At 38.6% G+C, this 21457-nt stretch overlaps 1 protein-coding gene across 3 annotated transcripts in view; it reads left to right on the top strand.

Annotated features, from left to right (window-relative positions):
* The first annotated feature begins 680 nt into the window (after positions 1-680).
* The window catches only part of mapta (microtubule-associated protein tau a), a 30029-nt gene continuing 9252 nt past the window's right edge, over positions 681-21457 (top strand). Inside the window, exons 1-4 of one of the 3 annotated variants that reach the window (XM_059530438.1) lie at positions 681-760; positions 10045-10251; positions 18188-18253; positions 19019-19039. In XM_059530438.1, the coding sequence (XP_059386421.1) occupies positions 10065-10251; positions 18188-18253; positions 19019-19039 (274 nt within the window). In that variant the 5' untranslated portion in view covers positions 681-760; positions 10045-10064. Of the gene's footprint in view, positions 761-9663; positions 9797-10044; positions 10252-18187; positions 18254-19018; positions 19040-19842; positions 20786-21457 lie in introns of those variants that run through there. The other 2 variants (XM_059530437.1, XM_059530436.1) reach the window with 2 other exon arrangements.

The following is a 21457-nucleotide window of genomic DNA, read 5'->3' as shown; positions in this document are numbered from 1 at the left end:
GGAAAGTCCAGCTCAAGACAACCCCTTTTCCCAGCTCTGGGAAAATCAATTGACAGATGTTTCTCTGGGCTCATGTCCAGAGACTGAGAAAGAAAGTGAGATTGTTGCTTGCTTAGATGTTCTCAGAGGTCTTTGGAGAGTACAATAGTCTCTTGAGATTTCTCAGTCTCATGACTGCTATGAGAAAATAAGCAAATAGTTTTGTGGGCCTCTGTCATTTTCACTGTATTGAAAAAGTATTTAGACACCTAAGCCACTTAAAAAAAATCAATGAATCTGCAAAGAAATGTAGGACCCACTGAAGATTTTCTCACAGTTATTTTTGCGAAGACCCAGCTAATGTCAGTGATTTTAGTGGATGCATGAAGTTCGTTAACACAGGTGTTGTTTTGTCTGTCTTTTTTTATTATTATTATTATTTATTTGACTTTTGCTGTCTTCACTCACAGTAAATGGGACTTTGTTTCATGTTATAATGCAATTCCTTCGTAGGCCTACGTTTTAAAAAATAGGCGTAGTGTCCAATTACTATTACCATCCTTTCGATTTTCCCCTCGAATAGACAAGTTATTATATTTGATTGAGCGCTAATCCAAGATTATCAAGAAAAACAGTTTCTCCTCCCAGGCAGAGGCATCTCTGTCATATGTCTCTAGCGCCTCCTCTCTTGATCAGGCCGCTGTAGGAACTGCAGGTCTCTTCGAGCGCTCAGTGAGCGACTGCAGCTGGAGCAGAGACAATAACAGCGACGCGTGCACAGGTACGTAAAACCTGTCGAAGCTGCCATTTGTGGTATTTAAATGCGATTTATTAATGTGTCCGCTGGTTTTTGTGCGCTATATTCGAATGTGATTTGTTTCAAAAATGAAACATGCGTCCCCTTGTTGTAAATTTAAATCGGCGCTGCATGTCATGTTGTTAAATCGGGCCTGCGCTGCTTACGTATTAATAAACTAATGTCTTGTATTTAGAATATTCTCGAATACTAACTCGCTTATTGCGAAAAAAGCCAGGTCTCTATATAAATATAAAAAATACTATAACAAGGTTCTTCAAACTGAATCAGGAATACATGTAACGGTATTTATGGGAGGCTTCACCAAACACTTTAATATTTTAACGTGGTTGTTTTCAAGATTAAGCCCACAGGCGTGCATACCTTATTCCTGGATGTTTCCTGTATTTCTTATCAGCTGAACGCAAAATACGAGAGCTGTTGTGTTCAATGTGTCATTTTAATACCAGCTAAAAATTGCTTCTGCACTGACTGCGATGCCAAAGAAAATTCGAATAGTGCGACTAATTCCTATACAACGACTAATGTATCTTAAAAATCTGAATATTGCCGGTGAGTTCAAGCTCACTGTAAATCGATTATGCTTGAAGGATGCTTTGTTGGAACGCACTCCTCCCTCCATCTCTAAAGAACAGAGATGCGGCCATGATTTCTGCTCTTCATGTCGTCTGACTGTGTTCACGGGTGTCTGAATCCAGCCATCTCTGTGTCTGATATCACGCTTGTGGCTGAATCCTGTAGAAATTATTGTAGACTCATTTTTATTACAAGTCGTGGTTACGTTTCATCGCTGACCGAATGCTGATTCGGTGTTCTAATATTGGCATGCAACGCCTTTCTTCAACGACAGTGCAGTTGTCTAATCATGGGGATGCATAATTTCATTCAGTAGCAATGCATTATTCTTCTTATGTTTACCGCGCTTTGCACAGGCGCTCGTTCTGGTAGCGCAATGTTCAGTATATTATCACTGTGTTACTTTGCATCCCTTTGGACTGAGATCCGATTTAAAATGGGGGTTGAGTTGAGGATTTTTTGAATTGCCTGCAAACGCTTCTCTGGTTGTGTTACTCGGTTGCCTCACCTTTTTTTCTCGTTAATTACAGTTAACATTTTCTGTCGATAAGGCTGTGCTATGAGACTTTATTGAGGTGATTTATTCTGGATTACAGACTAGGTCCAAATAACTGTTGAGAACCACACGTCCTCTTAAAAGATCCTTGCAAAGAGCCCTCTAGGGTGTCTCCAGAGGCATATGCACATATTTTGTCCTATTCTATTGACTTCCATTCTATTCTTAATTTTATTATTATTTTAATAAACCAAGCAAATGTCCAACTGACATTCTGAAATTGTCAGTCAATCACCGCCATGGACTTTTGTTGTATTGAAAAGAACAACTGTGGCATTTTCAAGAAATAAAAATAAAAATTGATAATTGTCAAATCTTATTTAAAAAGTGGTAAATAAATTTAACCAACCATGTGGGGGTATTTCCAAACATACTGATGGGGACTTTTGGCAGAAGCCATTATAACAGTTTATGTAGTGTCATAAGCATGGCAAACCAGTGAATAACCCCCCCCCCCCCCTTTTATTCAACCATGTAGGCCTACTATTATAATTAGATGTGTTTTTATAAGTATGGCGAGAAATATATATATATAGAGAGAGAGAAAGAGAGAGTTATATACATATATGCAAACATGTCTATTGCAAATAACAACAAAAAGATAAACCATTTAGCTTTTGAAGTGGATTTTGAATGCAGCTTCCGAAATATAAATAAATAGCCTAACAGTATTTTTTAAATATTTGATACAATGATACGGGTGTGATTAGAATGTTCATAAGTTGCTAAATAAATTAAAATCCGCTTTTGTGCGTTGGCTGGCACTAATCCAGAGACAAACGCCTTTTTTACAGCACTGCGCATTATAACCAATCACACACGATTCTGTTGAATTTATGAATGCAATGGCCAATCAGAGGTGTTTATACGAGTCATCGCTAGTCTCACGTAGCCAGATCTTCAGACAGGAAAACGCTGGAGTTTTGTTCAGCGCTGACTGAATTCTGCTCTCCGGCTAATAAATTTTCTCATCAGAAAAAACAATGTGCAGATGTGCATACGAATGCATGTAAGATATTAATTTCACAGTGTAAACCGCTTCAGTGATTAAATTGGCAGTTTTTGAGATTGCTTCAATTTAGACTGAAGTCAGTGAAGTTCTTTAATGTAATTGTTCTTTGCTCTTTTTTCAGTACAATGCAAGCGTTATAAGTAGCTTAAAATGTTTTTTATTAAATTTGCGTTAAATACAAAGTCATTCATATTAAAAATATTTTATGGCATAACACCCATATCTGGTACATAATAGATTACACTATTAGGCTACTTAGGCAACTTTCATGATCTATAAAGTTGCAAAATGCAGTTACTTTACAAATATTAGAAATTTCATGATACATTTAAAACATTTGAATAAAAAAGTAAACATTTATTAAAACATAAGCCTATGCTGTGTCAACCCCCCCACTCGTGCCCCCTCAAAAATAATAAGTGCATGACGCCCCTGATATTATCCATGTGAGCTTATTATTTTCAATGGTCACTGAGCTGCTGGAAAACATCTGAGCACATTGTCATGGTTTAGGACTTTGGGGAAGTCGTGGCCTAATGGTTAGAGAGTAGGACTCCCAATCGAAAGGTTGTGAGTTCGAGTCCCGGGCCGGCAGGAATTGTGGGTGGGGGGAGTGCATGTACAGTTCTCTCTCCACCTGCAATACCATGACTTAGGTGCCCTTGAGCAAGGCACTGAACCCCCAACTGCTCCCCGGGCGCCGCAGCATAAATGGCTGCCCACTGCTCCGGGTGTGTGCTCACAGTGTGTGTGTGTGTTCACTGCTCTGTGTGTGTGCATTTCGGATGGGTTAAATGCAGAGCACAAATTCTGAGTATGGGTCACCATACTTGGCTGAATGTCACTTCACTCACTTAGTGATATGGGCAGGCTTACAAAGAGCATAAAATCTCTGACATAATGCCATATGAAGTCTCTCATGTGTTGCATGAGTGTTTAATTGGCATGGTACTGACAGAGGGGTTTAGTTTACTCCAGCACCAGTCTTCTCGGACTAAATGGCATGAGAGGGTGTGAATGGGATTTCTGCCACAGACCTAGTGGTTTGTGTAATTTGAGGTAAATTTGCAGCTGTAGAGACTTAGGGCATTATCTCTCTGACAGAAGCGTGATGAGCAAAATTCCAGAATTCTATGTCTACATGCATCCACTTGGTCCTTTGCCCTGAGAACTTAAGCATGAGTGTTCTGGAATGCTGTTAGCCATGAAGCGAAGCATATGTATAGTAGGATACAGAAGTTTGAGACTACCAAAATAGAAGATGGAAACATTTTTATTAGTAATTTAATGATCATAAATAATTACAAAATATACAGTCGTAAGTTTATAGATGAAACGAAAAATTAATTAGTGATTTCAGAATTCAATATTTTGGGTTGTCCTCTGTTTACTTTAATGAAAGCTGCACTTAAGCTGCATGAATTCCACAAGTTCATGCAAAACTATCTTATACTGAGTCACCAGATCATTTTGTAAGCGTACATCTGAATATTTCTTGTTTTACATAATTATTTGTAAAGTGCTGTTCACAATGCACATTATTATTTTAAAGCAGCATGAAGTTAAGGTTATAATATCATAATATCTTTATCTTCCTGGAGCTGCTTCAGTGTAATACGCGCAAACTAGATTAAATTGATTATTACGTTTGAAATATGGTTATTTTTCTTACAAAAACACATCAATTCACTACAGGGGGACATTGTTCACTCCCCGGAGCTGTGTGAGACACTTTTTTTTTTTTTTTTGTAAGGATGGGTGCTTTTAATTTCACGTCTTTTGGACTGAAGCACGTCTGCAGCACTCTGCAACTCAAAGACATGTTTTAATATAACTCTGACTGGATTCGTCTGAAAGAAGAAAGTCATTTACACATAGGATGACTTGAGGGTGAGCAATTTATGGGCTAATTTAAATTTTTGGGTGAACTAACCCTTGAAGTCATTGTGACGGAGCCTGTTATAGGACTGTTTAAATTGGAACATAACTGACCCTTGCCCGGAAGGAGGAGGGGATCGAGAGCAGAGAGAAAACACGAGAGAGTAGTAACTTTATAGTGATGCGAGCAAATTCAGCTCAGGGACACAAGGGTAGTCAACCGGGATGAGAGCATCACAGACATTCAGCTATTCTACATCACCAACCCAGTGCGTGTCGGTGGAGAGCTGTGTTTTTCTGTTTGGTTCCAGATAAACGAGCAAATAACCCCTAAGAACATATATTCAGACTTTTCCTGGTGCCATCCATGGATTTATCTCTAATTCCTAAAGCCGTTTTTGACATGGTCAGATTTGCTGATTACAGATTTGCCTGTTTACATAACAGTTGAGTTGGTATACATACAAAAAATGAAAAATAAATTTTTTATTAGAAGTTATGTAAGTCGTCTGCCTTCTGGGCCTCAGTGCAGACCCATAACAAATATTGACAATAATTAGAAAAAACAAACATATCCTCCCAAATATATTATGCTGCTCTGTTTATATTTATATTATGCTGCTCTGTTTCAATACCATGACTTAGGTGCCCTTGAGCAAGGCATCGAACCCCCAACTGCTCCCCTGGGCACCGCAGCATAAATGGCTGCCCACTGCTCCGGGTGTGTGTTCACAGTGTGTGTGTGTGTGTGTGTGTGTGTGTGTGTTCACTGCTCTGTGTGTGTGCACTTCGGATGGGTTAAACGCAGAGCACAAATTCTGAGTATGGGTCACCATACTTGGCTGAATGTCACTTCACTTCACTTCACTTCACTTTATTGTAAGGATGACAAAATATTTTTATATAAGACCTTTTATATATAAAATATTGTTACATTTTTAGGCTGGTCTGCCTCAGTGGTCTAACAGCGCTGGTCAATGTCAAAATAATCAAGATGACCAGTCAAATCAAAGAAGGCTGATCACGTTCTGAACATGAATTCAATGCTCCAGTTTGCTTTAGTGTTTAAAAGTGTGAGGAAAGATGTTAGTAGCCAGACATTTAATATTTGACTACTGTTTTATGACAGTAATAACTAACAGTAATATCCAGTGATGCAAACTACTTACATTTTTGTTGGGTGTCACCATTTTGAATAGATTCCAGAGGATTGTTGACATCCTGTCAGAGTAACAGTGGGAGCTTTGTTTCGTGAGACGTCTTCACACTCTGAGAAGAATCAAATGCTCCCACGTCTATTTGAACTACCAGTATCACAGCATTTAATGAAAGGGGAAGTGTGTTTACAAGGAAGCATTCATCTGCATCTATTAGTAGAAGCTGAAGTTCAAACCAGATTATTGAGATGACTCAGAGTGCAGTGTCATGCTAATTATTCATGTTATTCATTATTCATGCAATGCTCCTGACACTATTATCAGACGACATTTAATTTTTAACTCAACATATATTAGTATGATGAAATATGAAGATATTTGACACAAAACTGAATTAAATAAAATGTATTAGATAACAAAATAACACCTTTTATTTCTATAGTGATAACTGGTCACTATTCACATGCAATTTGATAATGTCATGTGACATCAATACAGCCTAATACTCTTTGAAATGTTTAATGTGGCTTAACGAATTCTGTTTCATTTACTATTTAAAAAAATAGAACACAGTATACAGTGTAAACTGCAAACTTCAGAAATAAGTTAGTACCCATTCCATTACCCATTGCTTCATTTTAAAATGAAGAAGACCTTAACTATTGCCACATGTTGTCCGTTAGAAACTCAAAGGCAATAAAGAAGGAAAGACAACTGCGATCTGATCTTGTGTCCAGGCAACTATCCATGTTACCCCTCACCTTGGATTAAACAAAAGACATGAGTTTGAATTCCTGTGTTCAGTTAACAGCACACTCAAAATACAACAGATGTTAGTGTCTGGTTAGATGGTGCTCTTCAAATGTCCTCAGAGGCATGAGGTGTTATGGGACATACTAGGTGGAGTCTTTTTACTCAAAACTCATTGGATATACAGTGGGGTCTAAAAGTCATGTTGAACATCAGGGATTCAAAATGTACGTTTGGAAAGTTACGACATAAATAATAGAGATATTCTTTACTATTTAGGTCGCTAATCAAATGAGCAAATTTGTACAAAGGAGTTCACATGATCGATGTGACTGATGGACAGATGTTCTTGGTTCCAGAAAGATGTTCTTTGTCTCATTCTCAAATAATATGGGATAACATGATCACAAATCATGATTTGATGCTGTAAATAAAGCAAAAGGGTGACATACCAAATGCTAAGATGTTCTGAAATGTAAATCATGCCAATTCAACTTTTCACTACAATTGTGATGATCATAATGTAAATTGTAAAAAAAAAAAAACTTGTAAAAAAAATAAGCAGAAGTCTTTTGGATCCCACTATATAATAGTATTTTTGTACTCTAGAATTGATTTGCTCTCTTTGAAGATCTAATGTATATGTTAGGTGAACAGTCAACACATTCCCTGTGTGAAAAAAGCTTTGAGAAAAGGTAAGAGAGCAAAGATCCTGAATCCTTGTGCAAAAGCTGTGTTCCAGACAGTTTGTGTGCCAAATGAGATACACATAAAGCAGGTGAGATTTTTCCCACTGTTCAATGCAATGACCTTTTGGCTGTAGATTTTAGTAGCGTAGGCAGAGCAGGGAAACCCATAGGAAGATAAAAGAGAAGCGCAATTTGTTGATAAAACTGGGAAGGTATTCAATAAATGCTAATGGAATACATCAACAGCTGTGTTTTGTATAGTCACACTGCTGTGGCAGTGACAATGCTGTTAATGCTCTACATCATTCATTAGGCCTGTTGACACCAAGGACGATAACTATAAAGATAACAATAAAGATATAATTCTAAAAATCGTTCTCAATATCAAAGAATAGAGTCCATGCCACAGATATAACAATAAAGGCACAGAGAAACTATATCATCGGAATCACAATAAGGATGATTTTTTTCCAGCTGATGAATGATAAAAACATTGACACCCAATCAGAATCAATCTTGCTATCAGGAGCTTGAGAATTTAAAGTAGTAGTCGAGTGTGCACTTAGACCAAATATAGTTATAGTTATAGTTTCTTTATAGTTATCATTCTTGTTGTGAATGGGCCTTTAGGCTTATTTCTTCTCTCTCTGAATCATGTATATACTATAATATTCTACTACCCCAATCAATGTTTGACATCAATGTTTGACACTTTTAAACCTCAGAGGATGAAACTAAATAATTCATGAAACTTTCTGACGCTTTCTAACTTTCTGTGCATAGATAGTTCACCCAAAACTTGTTCAAAATCTTAGGTTATCACACATCAAGCGAGGACAGTTCAGCTTCTGTTTACCATTTTTGATGTGCTCTATGTATGTGCATTGATTGATCAGTCTGAATAAAAATGGCTAAATTAGATCTGCTGATCATATTAAGCGATCGTGTCTCTTCAGAAGACTTGGATTAAACTTCTTGATTCCTTCGAGGAAGAATTTGGTTGTGTATACTTTCAATGGATGGACAAAATTTAATTCTTTGTCAAAGAATATTTAAAATATCGACAATTTTTGTTTTGAAGATGAACAGTAAGAATGAGAATGTCTTTAGATTAAGGATATGATGGCAGAATTTACATTTCTGAGTGTACTGTCCCTTAATGAGTAAGCACTGAGGCTGATGATGATTGGTTCTCTGTTGCTAAGCAATCTGCTGTAACATTCTAGCACCACACATCTGTTTCACACTTAGGTTAAAACATGGCATAACCTGACTTTTACCTGTAGTTTAATAAGGGTTCACATATTTAATCTCAGCCCCCCCCCCCCCCCCCCAAAAAAAACATTCCAACATTATCAATAAATCAGCATATTACAATGATTTCTGATGGATCATGTGTCTCTGAAGGGTAGAGTAATTGCTGATGAATATTTAGCTTTGCATCACAGGAATATGTGGCTTTGAAATATCCAACATGTATAATCTGCTTTGGGCTGGTTAGCTGACTAAATATCCTAATAACTAAGTGTCACTAATGGGATGGATTTTCAACATCAGTGATTATTATAGTATTACTAATTATATGCAGTCATTAGCGAATATTTGGATTTCTAACACCTCTTAGCTCTGGAGTGGGAGTGTCCCATGTAGAACAGCACTTGCAGTTTATTGGGGAAAAAAAGGGATGTTTTCTGTGATTTGACAATTAGGATGTAAATTACATTATGTTATGTTAGAGAGTCGGACTCCCAATCGAAAGGTTGTGAGTTTGAGTCCCGGGCCGGCAGGAATTGTGGGTGGGGGGAGTGCATGTACAGTTCTCTCTCCTCCTTCAATACCATGACTTAGGTGCCCTTGAGCAAGGCATCGAACGCCCAACTGCTCCCCGGGCGCCGCAGCATAAATGGCTGCCCACTGCTCCGGGTGTGTGCTCACAGTGTGTGTGTGTGTGTGTGTGTTCACTGCTCTGTGTGTGTGCACTTTGGATGGGTTAAATGCAGAGCACAAATTCTGAGTATGGGTCACCATACTTGGCTGAATGTCACGTCACTTTCATCATAACAGGGTCTAAGTCCGTTGTGCGATACAATGGCCTTAAATAAAGTGGCTACAGAAAGGCTTGCAGGAGGTGCATAGGGACACACTGGCTTGACTGCACTATTTTAGACCACATAGCAGTAACCTTAAGCTAGACTGGCATGTTTGGCAGTATAAATATCCAGGTTCACACCGGCACTCTGGCTCTGTTTACATTGAGCTTGTGACAGCCCTGTGTGAAGTCTTCGGAAGAGGCAGGTCCTGACAATTGGATATTGATTCAACCCACACTGTCTCTCGAAAAGTTGATGGACGCCTCTACTGTTGACTCACTCTAGTCATATGGTTGGTCTGACAGTTGTTTCTGAGATTTCTGCCAATGGATTGTGGATATTCAACCATAATCCTTTTCTTCTGTTAGCACTAAAAAGCCATTTATGCCACAAGGAATCAGAGCAAAGCAATCAGGGCCAGGCAAAAGCATTTTGAACAGCTTTCCTCTTCTGCTTCCACTAGCTTATTCCTTTTATTTTCCCTTCTTTCTTTCTTTTTATACCATTCTTATTCTTTTATCTCTTATCTTTACCCTCCAGTTTCCTCCTTTGGACTTTCTATGGACCAGCAGCACGATTTATTAAACTCCTCGCCCAATAGCCACATGGCTCACTACAACTCTAGCGATACCATGGCAACCTCCCTTTCTGGAATGACCATCAACGATCATCACCATGGCAATCAGTTCCATAAGGAGAATGGAATTGCGGTGGGGCTCGTGAGACCAGGGGACTGTCCAATGAAAGGTGAGCTTGCTTCTCTGGAAAAACAGGTTGGTTGTGTCACAGCCGGTCAAAATAAATAGCCTACAGTACTGAATAGCTTAACTGATTAGTTAGATCTATTAAACAAGCTATGTGTGAACAGTGTGCGTGTGTATCTTAACAGCATTCACATGTAGTTGAAGGATAAATTTAATTGTCCTTGAAAGACAAACTTGTATGGAATATGATCTGCACATTGAGCAGAACTTCTAGCTTGGTAAATTTTAATTTGAACTTTCAACCATGTATTTATTTATTTAATTTAACCTTTCAAGTAAATAAAAGTTGTTGTAACTCAATGAAATTCCCCTGATAGCTTAAAAAAAACTGGGTAGTAGATTTCTAGTTTTCATCATGCTTTCATTAAAATTAGATGAGGAGAATGAATGCTTATTCAAAAATTTTGTTTTATGTGTTTTTAGTGAATAAAAAGTGTTTAATGCTGATATGTTTGAATTTTTGACATTTAAAAGAGTATCTGTTATGCTGAAAAGTAGTGCTTTCATTTAAGTTGTGAAAGGCTACATATGAGCAACAATATTTAGCATGTAAATTTAATGAACAAATAAGATAAGTTAGCTTATGTGTTAGCTGTTAAATTAAATTGAAATAGATATGATTAGTTGCCACCATTCAATTATACATAAATTTGTTAGAACAACTTGCAAATTGTTTAAAGTTGGTTACTCAAAAACAAATGCTGCTAGTTTATGCTACAATTCAATGTAATCGTACAATGTAATTTGCCAGTTGAAAAGCATTGCATCAAAAGCTGTCGTAACTCAAAAAGATTGGTGCAAACTATTTTATTATTTTTCAATGTTGTTGAGCTAATACAAGTTTTTAGAGTGTATAAAAGATCCACACACAATAAGGATGAAATATAATGACAATTATTCATAAATTATATTTATTTACAAATAGTGCACACTATTAAATATTACAAGAACAATGTTATGACAGGTAAAATCAGATATATCTTGGCTACCTGGGGATGATATTATCAGACCAAGTAAGTATTTCTGCATTATACACCAGAGAAAGATTTGCACATATGCCCACTAAATAATTAGATTATATTAATGATTTAATTAGCAGAAGAATTCACTGTGATACTGCAGACATGCAGACGTGTAATTCGTCCAGGCATCAGTTAGCATGACCGCTAAAGTGTGTTTCCTCACGTCATTAACAAATAAATGTTTCAAATGATCAAAGACATTATAGGGCGTATGATATTTATACATATTTTAGTGATGAATGTGGCCGCAGTGGCAGCAGCGCTTTGATACAGCCTTGTGTTTTAATTCCTTTACATAAACCACAAGGCTGTGCTTGACTGGGCCCTCAATCCAAGCTTTGCAGCTGTGTCGAGCTGTAATCCAGGCATGTGGGTCGCCCTCCAGTCACGACGTTCTCTGGTACTAATTCAACACCATCACACACCCTGCTTTCTTCTTCATGTGTATGAGGTTTTGTGTTCTCTGCTTGCAGACATTAACTCAGCTGAAAACCAATTTTATTGCTGTGTGCTTTTCAAAAGCTTACAGAAAATATAAGGCGACAATGTGCAAAGAAAGGCATGAGAAATCCTCTGCAGTGAATGGGTGCCTTCAGAATGAGAGTCCAAACAGCTGATAAAAACATCACAAGTATAATCTACAAGTAATCACACAAGTAATCCTCAATTAACATCTTGTGTATGTACTAAACAAATCCATCATTAGGAGCATTTTTAATTCAAACTGTTGTTTCTGGCTAAAATACAAGTCCTCTATTCATAATATTGCTTTCTCCAGTGAAAAAGTAATCCTGTCTGAATCAGAAGAGAAATATTCACAGATCAAGAACTCTTAACAAGCCAAAATACGTTGGTCAATTTTGGTGTAAGAGGACAACAGGGTATGGACTTTTTCAATGGAGGAGGTGTTATTATGGATTATGGTAATTTTCTCAGAAGCGAAAGTAAAAACATCTTGATGGATTTGTTTCTTACAAAACACTCAGCTTTTGACTTGAATAAATCAATCAGTCAGTTGATGGACTGGAGTCATGTGGATTACTTGTTTATTACTGTGATGTTTTTATCAGCTTTGACTTTCATTTTAAGTATTAAACTGTGACCATTCCTTTAAATTAATGATGTTGCATGATAGTCCTGAGAAAATCCTGCTTTTTTTTTTTTTTTGGAGAACTCAGAGTTTTCTAAATGTAGTTGATTGTTTAAAATCACAGCCAATCGTTGAACTCCAAGGATGTCTATGGAAAGGAACAAACATAGTGGTGGTATTGACTGACGGTCTTTTGTAAAGGTGCCAGCTTGCCACAGAGTCTTCCGTTGTGCTGTATGTATTCACATGCCTTAAGTGGGACCATAACACTCTCTTTTTTTCTTCTGTGACCCCCTGCATTCTTTAGTTTGTGGCTTATATTTCCCTAGTTTACAGCCTTCACCAGTGCACACTTTCTCCACTTTTTCTCTTCCTGTATTGCCACACACAAGGAGGAAACACTACTCAGAGCATCTGCCACTTATAAATGGCAGATACTGCAATGGCACAGCAGAGAGTGAGTATGTTATAGATAGTAAAGCTAGTATGTTAGTGACTTTAGAAAAACACAGTATTAAACATTAGTGTGAATGCTTTCACACAAGCAAAAGCTTAACAAAAGATATAGAGATAAACTAATGTAAATCATTAAATATTGTTTTTAATTTCTAAGCCATTTTCTACATCTGCCCCAATGAGGAGAAATACTTAAGTTTCACTATTTTACAATATTTTTAATAGTTAAATAGTTAAAAACCAGTGCAGTGGAACAAAAACAAATGTGTGAAATGTCTTTTACTGTAAACAGTGCAGAGTAATTTCATAATTTCTGAGAGAATGGTAATTTTACTAGTAAAATAACTTTTCATTCAGGAATTTCTTAAACTAATTTCCAGGTATTTTTCGAAAGGTCCTGTTCATACATGTGTCAGGGAAATGCACACTGGGCAGACCGGTAAGTTTTCAAACAATCCAGAAACAATATTAAATGACTTCAATCAAACATATGACAGCAGAGCAGGTGAAATTTGTGAGAAGAACGGTGAGTAGCCTCACATACACCATTAGACAGTCATTGAGAGATACTGAACACTTTCCTATTGTCTTATAGGAGGATCACCTGGAGACTTAAAGTAGGGGGTGGAGACCAGACACCAGGACAAGGATAGAATAATGGAGGTAAGTAATCTTGAAGTAAGTAACAATCCAAATGCAGTCTTAGCTATAGACAAAACCAGACAGTGTGTGTGTGTCTGTGTGTAAAGTCCTTTTGTATGGTGCTTGAGTGATCAGTGACAGCTGGTAATAATTAGTAATTGAGAGATTGTGAGCACTGATACTGGGTAAGGGTGGAGCCTGGTGATTCCCTGACAATACCCCCCTCTCCATAGAACGCTCCTAGGGGAGATTACCCTGGCGTCGAGTTGAACGACCTCTGTTGCAAGTTGCAGGTTTCCCGGATGCGCATTATGGAAAGTGGGGAGTAGATCAGGGTTCAGTATGTCCCTTCTTGGGACCCATGAGTGTTCCTCTGTTCCATAGCCCTCTCAATTTACCAGATATTCCAGTACACCACCTCGGCGCCAGGAGTCTAAGATTTTTAGTACCTTGAAGACTGCTCCATCCTCTTTGACTGATGGTAAAGGAGGTACATCACCATCACCAGGCTCTGTGGAAGAAAGGGATACTGGTGAGTGATAGGGTTTGAGTTGTGAAACAGAATGCTGGGTGAATGCGGTAGTGATCAGGGAGTTTTAATTGGAAGGATACTAGATGATCTCCTTGAGATCTCAAAGGGGCCAATGCACCTGGGACACAGCTTCTTGCATGGTAGGCATCCATACCTTTTTTCTGGGTTGATTGTTGTGAGCTATGGATCTACGGATGTCAACAAGGTCATTTTGCCTCCAGATGGCACCTTGTAGGTGATGAGTCCCAGACCCTCTCACTCTCCCAGAACCAGTGACACACCGATTTTACATCAGAAGGGTCCCCAGACCATGGGAACATTGGTGGTTTATAGTATCTTAGTATGCACTGGAATGGGGTAAGACCTGTAGTTTGCTGATGCAGAGAATTTCCAGGAGAGATACTGTCTTCGGGAGGTGGTTATGGCAGGAGGTTCGAAGGAAGCATCCAATTTCCTGTACCTTCCATTCTGTCTCCCCATTCAGTTGAGGTTGGTATCCTGAAGACAGACTAACTGTCAATTTTAGGAGTTTCATGAATGCTCTCCACACTCTGGACATAAATTGAGGTAATCTGTCAGACATGATGTCTGATTTCGGGTATAGGATCTGCTCAGGTTGTTCGGAAGAATCATCAGAGGAGTGAATGAAAGAGAGTGCCTATGCCTTGCCATTCTTGGAACCAGGAGGGTATGCAATGTTGAAATCAAGTCTGGAAAAGAATAATGCCCAATGAGCTTGACAAGGGTTAAGTCATTTGGAATCACTGAGGTATTGGAGGTTCTTATTGTGAGTCCACACTGTGAACTGATGACGAGCTCCCTCAAGCCAGTGCCTTCATTCTTCTAGGGCCAACTTAATGGCTAGCAGCTCTTGGTTACCAATGTTGTAGTTTCTTTTTGGCCAGGATAGAGACTTGGGGTTACCACTGAGCAGGGACGTGAGAGGAAGGGTAATGGAACTGTAGTTGTGGACGAAGCGACAATAGAAATTGGCGAATCTGAGGAATCTTTGGAGCTCTTTGACAATCTTGGGAGTGGGCCAGTTACGAATAGCTTCCACTTTACTCTCGTTCATTAAGATACCATTTTGGTTGACAATGTACCCTAGGAACTAGATCTCTGATCTGTTGGAAATGGCACTTTTCAGCCTTGAGGGACAGGTTGGATTCCCGGAGTCTCTGAGGGACCTTCGCAACGTGCTGGCGATGTTCGGCCAGTCTCCAGGAGTATATCAGGATGTCATGGATGTAGACCAAAAGATACTCCCAGAGCACCTAGTGCATAAAATCCTGAAACAAGGAGGGGGCATTCACCAGCACATACAGCATAATGCAATATTCAGAGTGGCTAATAGTGTTCATGAAGGCCATCATCCATTCATCCCCCTTGTATATCCAGATGAGGTTGTATGCGCTGCTGAGGTCCAATTTGGTGAGGATCTTGGCTCCCCTTAGATGTTCCAATGCAGCTGGGATGAGAGGAAGGGGATACCTGAATTTGACTGTGATCTTGTCCAGGGCACAATAATCTATATAGGGCCTCAAGCCTCCTTATTTAGTAGTAATTGAATTTCTTCTTGGTAGAGGATTCCTACATGTAAGTGAAGTGGACCCACTCTATACCAGATGTCTGCACAGCTCATGCATTTTCCAATGATGGATTGGGCTTTGTAATGTCTCTCACACTGTTTTCTGGAGGTGGAACTGACACCAGAGATCACAGAAGATAAAGTTTTAAAGCTGACCCAGAGTTGATGAGTGCGATGACTGGAAAGGAGATATTCGAGACAGTAATGAACACTTTGGTTGTAAGACACAATGAACTAACATAGATAGCTTGGACAACACTCACCAGAGGTCAAGGAGGTCCGCCACCACCTGCATTCCACCAGGGATAACCGTGTAGATTCCACTTGCATGAGTTCTGATTCTGAAGAGCTGGTGGGCTCTGGTTGACGAGAGATGGATCAGATGCTAGGCTGATCCTGGAAGATCTCTCCACAACCCTGCATATGATGGGCTACTCAAATAGAGAGTTGGATAAATTTCTCGAGGCAGATGGAATCATCGTATGCAGCGAGATCGAGCTGGAGTTGAGGCGACAATCCCTGAAGGTAAGCGGTGATAAGAGAGCTCTCCTTCCAGCCACTTGCTGCTGCTAGGGTACGAAACTTCAGTTCATAATCATTAATGGACATTTTTCCTTGCTTCAAGTGATAAAGTTGATCACCAATAAAAGTAGCTCCAGCTGGCTTACTAAAAACTTTGCAGAAGTGTCACAGATGTTTTATGCCTGTATTACAGGGTCATTTTGCCACCATATTATACCTGCCCTCTGTAGCATTCTCCATGTTAATAGGGAGATTATGAACAAGATTTTAGCTCTCTCAGTAGGGATAAATGTGACTGCATCTCGAGGGCCAGAAAACATTGTAGCAGAAATTTGTTGCACTCCTCCTCCAAACCAGAGTAGGGCAGCAGGTTGGCCATGGGACTGAGACTGGCAAACCAAAATTCACCAATTCTTGAAATGGGTAGGGTTGTGAAGCGCTTATGCGGCCGATTCCTGTCTTCTGTCTGGTCTTCTGTCAGGGAAAAACACAATGGACAGACAGGTAAGTTTTCAAACAATCCAGAAACACTTTATTAATTGACATATGCCAGCAGAGAAGGTAAAAATACGGAGTCCTGAGAGGAATGGTGAGTTGCAATACACCCAATATTATTTACTGAGAGATAATGAACACATTCCTGTTGTCTTGTAGGAGGATCACAGGAGAATGATAGGAGAAGAGGATTGGAGGCTAGATACAAGAACAAGTATAGGATCATGGAGGTAAGTAATCTTCAGGTAAGTAACAATCAGAACGGATGCAGTCTTAGCCATAGATGAGACCAGACAAAGTGTGTGTGTGTGTGTGTGTGTGTGTGTGTGTGTGTGTGTGGCAAGTCCTTTTTTTGTGGTGAAAACTGGTGATAATTAGTAATCGGGAGACTGAAGGTCCATGTATACTCAGCATTCCGTGTTCCATTCCGCACAGTTTTTAAAGTATACTCAACCGTGAACAAGCTCGGTTGGACGAGCTCAACACATGTGCAGTACCACTTGCTCTGGCTCAACATTCACCACACACATGCGCTGTTTGTAAACCTAAATGCACTAATTGTTTCTTACTTCAATAAAGAGTTACTTTCTAGCACTGCAGGTTGTTGCTTAAATTTGTTGCCAGCTCATTCAGCTGGCATCACTTTCTTATATTTTATTTGACGGTAAAATTAGCAGTGTATTTTTAAATTTAAATGTGTCCTTATAACAATTGAATTAATTTGTGTTTTCCCTACCAAGTTCAGGGATCCAGTTACAGGGAAATATTGATGAGGTTGCATAGAGGTCACTGTACAGTGTGACAGTTTGCTCCAGCTGTTTGACATAATTTCTTGCCATTGGAAATCATAATACTTTTCAAAAAAGCAAATGTATTAAGCTATATGTATAAAGTGATCATTTTTGTAAATTAAGATGAATACAATGTCAAATAGAACAACCTTAACAGACTTTAAAAATGTCTCTATGAATACTAATTGTCCCAAACAACAGTTGACTACAAAAGTTGTGCCTTATGTGTTTTTAACAAACGTTCTCTCTCACAGCAGAGTTTTCAGAAGAACAGGTGGATGTTGAGCTCAGTAATGCTGAAGGCATCTCCTCTGCTGAGGAGAAGCAGTGTGGTATGCATTGCTGCACTTAAAATAAAGATGCTTTGAAATGCAGTTTGTCTTCGCATTCCCCTACAAGCTGCCCATTTTTTTATTTAAAGTTGTTGTTGTTTTTTGTTGTTTTCATGCAGTACAATGCTTTTTACTACCTTCGCCTTGTTAAATATATTTTTGATAAATACAGAGTTTCAAGACTGGATTAGCTTTGTTTCAGGTTGTTTGGATGTGCATTTTTTCCATCCATTTGTTGTAGTGTTCATGCAAGTTAATCACCCAGTTATTTAATTTCAGCAGGGCACTTTTGAAGTCAGCTAAAGTCTTAATGCAGCTGAGCTGTGAAGCTAAACCTTCCATTTCTGGCTTGCTTTTAGACTTTTAACAGCAGCTTCACTTTCACAAGTAAACCAGGACTTCCTTAAGGAGCTTGGTGTGTAATTACTGTTCAAATGATTGTTTTTTAGAGAGCCCCCAAGATTCAAGACAGGAAGAGAAAGATCAGTCCCAGCCTGCTGTGGAAGTGGCGAGCGGTACGGACCTTCTGCTCCATCAACTGCTGCCTCTTTTGACTAACATGCTTTGCTTGACTGCCCTTTTGTGCCTTTATTGATGTGGATGCTTTTGTGCCTTACATCCTAATGCTTCTAATTTTCTATAGCATTTTCTTTACTGATTTGTTGCATATTTTAAGCCTGCAGAATCCATTTGCTTCTGTTTGAAGTGGGCCCACTGATAACAAGAATGCCAGCTTGGATGCAGTTGTTTCAAATTCCCATTTCTTGCTTTGAAATACTTTTTATGTTGCGCTTACACTGGGGTGATTTTTAAAGTGTAAGGTAATATGTATGTCTGCAAGCACACCGTTTAATTTTGACATCACTGCTGTGGCATGCTGACAGGTTTCAGGGTTTTAAATCAAAATAAACTCAAGGGAGATTCCAGCACCATTCCCAGATTAGTTCCCATGTGATTAGTTACAGAGATCTCAGAGAGCTCAGTTGCTTTTGCCAGGGTAGGCGTGAGGTTATGCCAAGTCTGGAATTAATGCTTTGTGCTAAATAGGATCTCAGTCAAAGCTTTTCTCTCATAGGTCACAGTGCTTTAATTGCAAGCATTTGTTTCTTTTGTGATTTCAAAATGAAGTGTAGTATATTGATTATCAGATTTTACTCTAGGTTATAGTGTTTATAGTGCATCTCTGTAGCTGAAATTGCCAGAAAATATGCTATGTAGTTCTCTAATATTGTATTTTATGTTTCTCTCTCTGTTTGCTACATATCATGATCATCAATAAGCTGGAGGAATGGTACCTGCAGGTAAAACCCTTTTTTACTTTACACAACTACCATTAGTGTCATGCTTTGTAGAATAGCAATTATGCTACACAAATTATTATCTCGTAGGTGTTTTTTCCTCTTTTTTTGTTTGTTTTATATATAAAAATATATATTTTTACATTTAAAAGTTTATTTTCTGTTTTGTTCTTCTGATAGTACTCCACCTCACTGATCTGTATTTGTGCTGGTTATTTGGTTTTGTGAATTCGCAGAGATATGTCCATTATATTTTAATAATCAGTAGTAACTAGGTGATTTTAAAAATCAGACTCCAGTAATTAATTCTGTAATAACTGCAAATCATCATCAGAACAAAAAAAGAATTCCTTTTTTTAGGGCCATACAAATTTTACATTTACATTTCTTTTAAAGTGCATTTATTTAGATTTCTTGACCAACATATAAATATTAAATTAAAATAAAATATTAACTGCTTTGTAATTTCATATTACAGTTAATGTATTTTAAATATACGTTTATAATAAAATGTTGCAATTAAAAAAAGTTGCAATTTAATACAATCACAAATACATTACATAAACATATATTTCAGTTACCATAAATGCTTGTCAGTACATTCGGCGGTGTGCTTCAGTCTTTTTTTGAAGTAAATGTAATAACTAATTACATACTAATATATATTTAATTAAGTGGGTCAAAAAGCACTCTTGCACTTAATAATCAATTTTTATTTAATTGTAAACAACATAAAATCAACTGATTTTTTTATTTTGTTGTAAAAATAAAAAAATTTAAAAAAATAAACTTTTTGCAAACAATCTTGCTCTTTAATTGCACTTATCAGCTCATATTTCTGTGTTCAGTGTGAAGTCCAGTTTCATCACCGCTGTTTATTTTGGATGTTAGCAAAGGCCAGCAAACCAGTTATGTTTGCTCATTGTCTTTACACTATATACAGTTGTCACCACAAGTGTTTTTGTTCCCTCCTTATCATGTGACAGTTTCCTTTGGAGAAGTGATATAGATGTTGTCATTGCATTCTATAAATCTTCTGACAACTGTCTGTCCATGGTGAATGGGACGTGCATTAGTGAAAGGCAAAAGCGGCTTTGTTTCCAGCTTTAGCAGCAGGGTTTTCACCAGATGGTTCTGATCAACACTTGGACTGGAGCTGTGTAGACCACCAGAGAATACTAGAGCAGGACCAAGACCTCCTCAGAAGCAGCTGGTCTGGACGACCGGCCCATTCCCATCATCGAAGGACATCCGTCAGTCCAGACCGCACCAGGAGCCTCTCTTTGGAGAATGAGCCACCTGTGACTTTCCTGGTCCGCAGCGCTGCCCTGGAAGACCTGACATCTGTTGGGGAGAGGATTGTAGAAGCCAGAGCTCCTTACAGCGAAACCCTTCAGGAAGAGGAAGAAATGTCTTTTTACAGCAATGAGAGCCATGTTGAAGAAGAAAAGCTTCCGGCATGGGCCAGCAGGGCTCAGACAACTCTCACTGAATATACACCTTCTGAAACCAAAGAACAGAGTTTTACAAAAACTCTACCTCATGAACCCATTGAAGCAATGGGCAAAGTGCAGGAGAAAGTTGATGCTACGTTTTCAGGGGGTAATCACAACGTTATAGTTACCGCCAAAGATGCAGAGACCAAAAAGACAGAAGCCACTCCTTCCTCTACAAGCACAATTGGCTCTTCAAAAGGTGTCCACGTCTCCCCGGCAAGAAAATCCCGGGTGCCGGTGGCTCAGTTCAAAGGTCTGTGCAGTTAAGCTCACAGAATCCCAATACAGTGTCTCTTCCTTGGTTTGCCTCCACCTATGTTTTACAGAGCCGCTTAGCCATGCACCAATTTCTGTCTATAACGAACATCCTACAAAATGAACAGCGTGCTGAGGAGAACGATCTGTTGTCCTGCAGTTGTTTGCCTCATGTCGTCCTTTTTTGGGCACTCGGTCTCACTCTGTCATTCTGTTGTTCCCTCTGGTGGCCTTGCAGCTTGTTTTGCGCCGATTGATGAAATCCATGTTTGCTGGCCGTGTTTCAATGAGTTCAGTTTGGCATGTCTATGTGCATGAAAGAGCTACAGTACTTGCATGTGTTCACAACACCATCTGGTGCAGCACTGCTTTAACAGATCCCCTCACTTTCATTTACAGCTTATGTTTCTCAAATGTTGCTTGAAAGCAATAAAATTAACATCCAGTAAATATACACAAGTTAAGAAAAAGAGATGAAGCAGTAGGAATAAATGTAGCAACCTGTAGTCAGTTTTGAAAAGGTCTACACTCTTAAAAATAATAAAGAATATACAAAGTTTCCAATGGGGGTGGGTTCAAAGCGATGTAACAATTTTTGGTTCTCCAAGGAACCTTTCTGTCAACAGTCTGTAAAAAAACTACTTTTTCTTACTGTAAAGAACATTTTAAA

The sequence above is a fragment of the Carassius carassius genome, chromosome 39 (assembly GCF_963082965.1).
Source record: "Carassius carassius chromosome 39, fCarCar2.1, whole genome shotgun sequence".
Lineage (NCBI taxonomy): Eukaryota > Metazoa > Chordata > Actinopteri > Cypriniformes > Cyprinidae > Carassius > Carassius carassius.
This window is presented reverse-complemented; position numbering and strand designations above follow the sequence as displayed.